Genomic DNA, 3,723 nt, shown 5'->3' with positions numbered 1-3,723 from the left:
TCAGATGAGGGGTGAGTGGTGTGGATAGCGCTGGGAACTCCAGCAGCAGAACGCAGAGGTGGCGGGTTCGAAACCGTAACATTATGACTACTACACATGCATTATGACTACTACACATGCATTATGACTGCTACACATGCATTATGACTACTACACATGCATTATGACTGCTACATGCATTATGACTGCTACATGCATTATGACTGCCACACATGCATTATGACTACTACACATGCATTATGACTGCTACATGCATTATGACTGCTACATGCATTATGACTGCTACACATGCATTGACTGCCACATTATGACTGCTACACATGCATTATGACTGCTACACATGCACTATGACTGCTACACATGCATTATGACTACACATGCATTATGACTGCTACACATGCATTATGACTACTATGCATTATGACTACTACACATGCATTATGACTACTACTTTGTTATAACTACTACATTACGGCACTATGACTGCTACACATGCATTATGACTACACATGCATTATGACTGCTACATGCATTATGACTACTACACATGCATTATGACTGCTACACATGCATTATGACTGCTACACATGCATTATGACTACTACACATGCATTATGACTGCTACACATGCATTATGACTGCTACACATGCATTATGACTGCTACACATGCACTATGACTGCTACACATGCATTATGACTACACATGCATTATGACTACATGCATTATGACTGCTACACATGCATTATGACTGCTACATGCATTATGACTGCTACACATGCATTATGACTACCACACATGCATTATGACTACCACATGCATTATGACTGCTACACATGCATTATGACTGCTACACATGCATTATGACTGCTACACATGCATTATGACTGCTACACATGCATTATGACTACTACACATGCATTATGACTACCACATAATAACCAAGAAGTGCACCAGCCTCACATCACATGGTCATTTATTGCATTTTCTTTATAGTTCACCTCATTATACAAAAGTAAGCAGAACATTTCACTCGGTCGACCCAAACTAAACTAAGTGTTTCACGGTGTGGTCCTGAACACCTCCGCGTGGCCCTCTGCGGCTCTTCTGCAGCCCGGTGCTCCACCTCTCTGCAGCCCGGTGCTCCACCACTCTGCAGCCCGGTGCTCCACCTCTCTGCAGCCCGGTGCTCCACCACTCTGCAGCCCGGTGCTCCACCTCTCTGCAGCCCGGTGCTCCACCTCTCTGCAGCCCGGTGCTCCACCACTCTGCAGCCCGGTGCTCCACCACTCTGCAGCTCGGTGCTTCACCACTCCTCTGCGGCCCTGTTCGAGTCCTCGTCCGCTACTGCGCAGTCCAGGCGCTGCACCCCGGGGAGCGCCAGGTCTCTTTGGTTCAGCTTCTCCATAAACGAGGAGAGCAGCCGTTTGTTCAAATGGTCCGTGAGGGTCCGCTCCTCTTCGGCGACAGTTTCCCCAGAGTCCACCTCCTCCGCCTCGGTGTCCGCAGCGGCTGGCTGGAGGCTCAAGGACGAGCCGTCGGACAGCTCCTCGTCCCCGGGCTGCGGCTCCTCGTCCCCGGGCTGCCGCTCCTCGTCCCCGGGCTGCCGCTCCTCGTCCCCGGCCTGCCGCTCCTCGTCCCCGGCCTGCCGCTCCTCGTCCCCGGCCTGCCGCTCCTCGTCCCCGGCCTGCTGCTCCGTGCCGCTCCCGGCCTCCGCTCCAGACTGCGTCTCCATCTGTGATATCAACGAGGTCTGCAGGGCGGCATTCTCCAACTGTTTGAGCCGCTTACTGAGCAGGCCGCAGGCGGGAGGCTCGCTGCCCGCCGCGTGAGTGTTGTGAGCTGGCTCCGCGGGCTGCTCCATCGTGCTCTGCGTCCGGATGCAGCGCAGATACGGAAGGCTGGTGTGGCGCAGGTTGGAGGTGTCGCCCCCTCGTGCCAACAGATAGTACTGCACCATTACAGGGCAGCCTGCAGCTCTTTGCCTGTGGAAGAAAGATGGATACAAGTATTCCTTTTGTTAATTTCAATATACTGGCAAGTTATTTAAGTAAAAGCTCAGAAATATAAGGAACATACTGTGGTATTGTTTAATGTTACGCATAACAGTTGATTGACATGCGAGCGCCGCGGAGCATGTCGGGGCGAAATTCTCACAAGAACTCAAATAAATGCCCCGTCGGATATTAAAACACATTTGGGGGGGACTTGATGACCGAGAGAGTAACTTTTATTCTTAAATATTGATGAATGAAAAAAGTGGGCTCCAGCAAAAAGGGCACTTTTCTCATCCAGGGCAAAAGGGGAGGAGCTTGAGCACCACTAGGGGTCTATCTGTGCACGTGCCTGGTTGAGTGGAAGGATATAGTTGGGTTTTATTTATTTTAATATTTAATTTAATTTTGGAGGAATAGATGCCTCCATACCCCAGTAGAGTAGGTGGCGCTATGCGCCTTTTGTTGGAGGCTATCCGCCCTAAAAAAACAGAAGAAGAAGAAGAAGAAGAAGAAGAAGAAGAAGAAGAAGAAGAAGAAGAAGAAGAAGAAGAAGAAGAAGGAAGATAGGACGGTGACTCGTTTCCATAGAGACCGTGAATGGCCACCTAGCTGCGACCAGGTGCTCAGACTTCGTCCATCACGCGGCGCTCAGCCCTCTGCTGACGTCACGAGCTAACGAGGCTATGTGTTGTAAACGCTGTTAGCAACGCGAGGGTTGGTTAAACTAGCTACACTAGTTATCGGGCTAACCCTAGCCGCAAGCTAGCCGGTGTTGCGGTTTAACTGGCCACCGTGTTAACTGGCGAAATTTTAGCCGAACGCGTCCGTTGTTGCCGTGGTTACGACGGCCGTAAGAAAAATAGCATCGAGAACCCGTATAGCTGTCCTCGTGAATGCCTGCTTGGTTTAATGTTGTGTTACAGTGTCAACCCCTCTCATATACTAATTAAACAATGCGGCATCGACGAAGGCAGCTACGTGTTCTCTTCCTCTTCGTATCAGCAGTCGGTAACCACGACAACAAGTCACAAGTTGACACGGTCGCTTCTTAAACCGTAACACCGGGCTCTCTGTCGTAAACTCTGGTAGCAACGTGAGTGTTGGTTGGACTCGCTCCTCTAGCTACAGCTCACCAGCTGACCCTGGAGGAGGAGGAGGAGGAGGAGGAGGAGGAGGTTTCACACGACGTGTTTGTGGGCTCCAGAGTCGGTGTTATTTCCATCACGTTATTTATCCCCAAATCAAGAAGCTTCTCAAGGAAACTAAAACCCAGAGTTGACTAACAACCCTCCCCCTCCCTCCTCCCTCCTCCCTCCCCCTCCTCCCCCCCCCCCTCCCCCCTCCCCTCCCTCCTCTCCTCCCCCCTCCCCCTCCTACTCCCCTCCCCTCCTCCTCCTCCCTCCTCCTCCTCCCCCCCCTCCTCCTCCTCCTCCCCCCCCTCCTCCCCCTCCTCCCTCCTCCCTCCTCCCCTCCCTCCTCCTCCTCCCTCCTCCCTCCTCCCTCCCTCCTCCCCCCTCCTCCCCTCCCTCCTCCCCTCCTCTCTCCTCCCCTCCCTCCTCTCTCCTCCTCCTCCTCCCTCCCTCCTCCTCCTCCCCTCCTCCCTCCTCCTCCCTCCCTCCTCCTCCTCCTCCCTCTCTCCCCCTCCTCCCCCTCCCCTCCCTCCTCCTCCTCCCTCCTCCCCTCCTCCTCCTCCTCCTCCTCCTCCTCCCTCCCCTCCTCCTCCCCTC

The 3,723-nt window shown here is 53.0% G+C and overlaps 2 protein-coding genes across 3 annotated transcripts in view; both read left to right on the top strand.

Moving 5' to 3' along the window:
• The window catches only part of slc5a5 (solute carrier family 5 member 5), a 19,876-nt gene extending 19,848 nt beyond the window's left edge, over positions 1 to 28 (top strand). The window contains 1 exon segment of the mRNA XM_056414998.1: positions 5 to 28. Coding sequence (XP_056270973.1) covers positions 5 to 28 — 24 coding nt within the window.
• Positions 29 to 2,535: 2,507 nt separating this feature from the next.
• Positions 2,536 to 3,723, top strand: part of cluap1 (clusterin associated protein 1) — a 7,307-nt gene continuing 6,119 nt past the window's right edge. Inside the window, exon 1 of one of the 2 annotated variants that reach the window (XM_056414787.1) lies at positions 2,536 to 2,615. The gene's annotated coding sequence lies outside the window, so the exon portion shown is untranslated. The remainder of the gene's footprint in view (positions 2,616 to 3,723) is intronic. The other variant, XM_056414788.1, reaches the window with a different exon arrangement.

This window comes from Pseudoliparis swirei, chromosome 5 (assembly GCF_029220125.1).
Source record: "Pseudoliparis swirei isolate HS2019 ecotype Mariana Trench chromosome 5, NWPU_hadal_v1, whole genome shotgun sequence".
NCBI lineage: Eukaryota > Metazoa > Chordata > Actinopteri > Perciformes > Liparidae > Pseudoliparis > Pseudoliparis swirei.
This window is presented reverse-complemented; position numbering and strand designations above follow the sequence as displayed.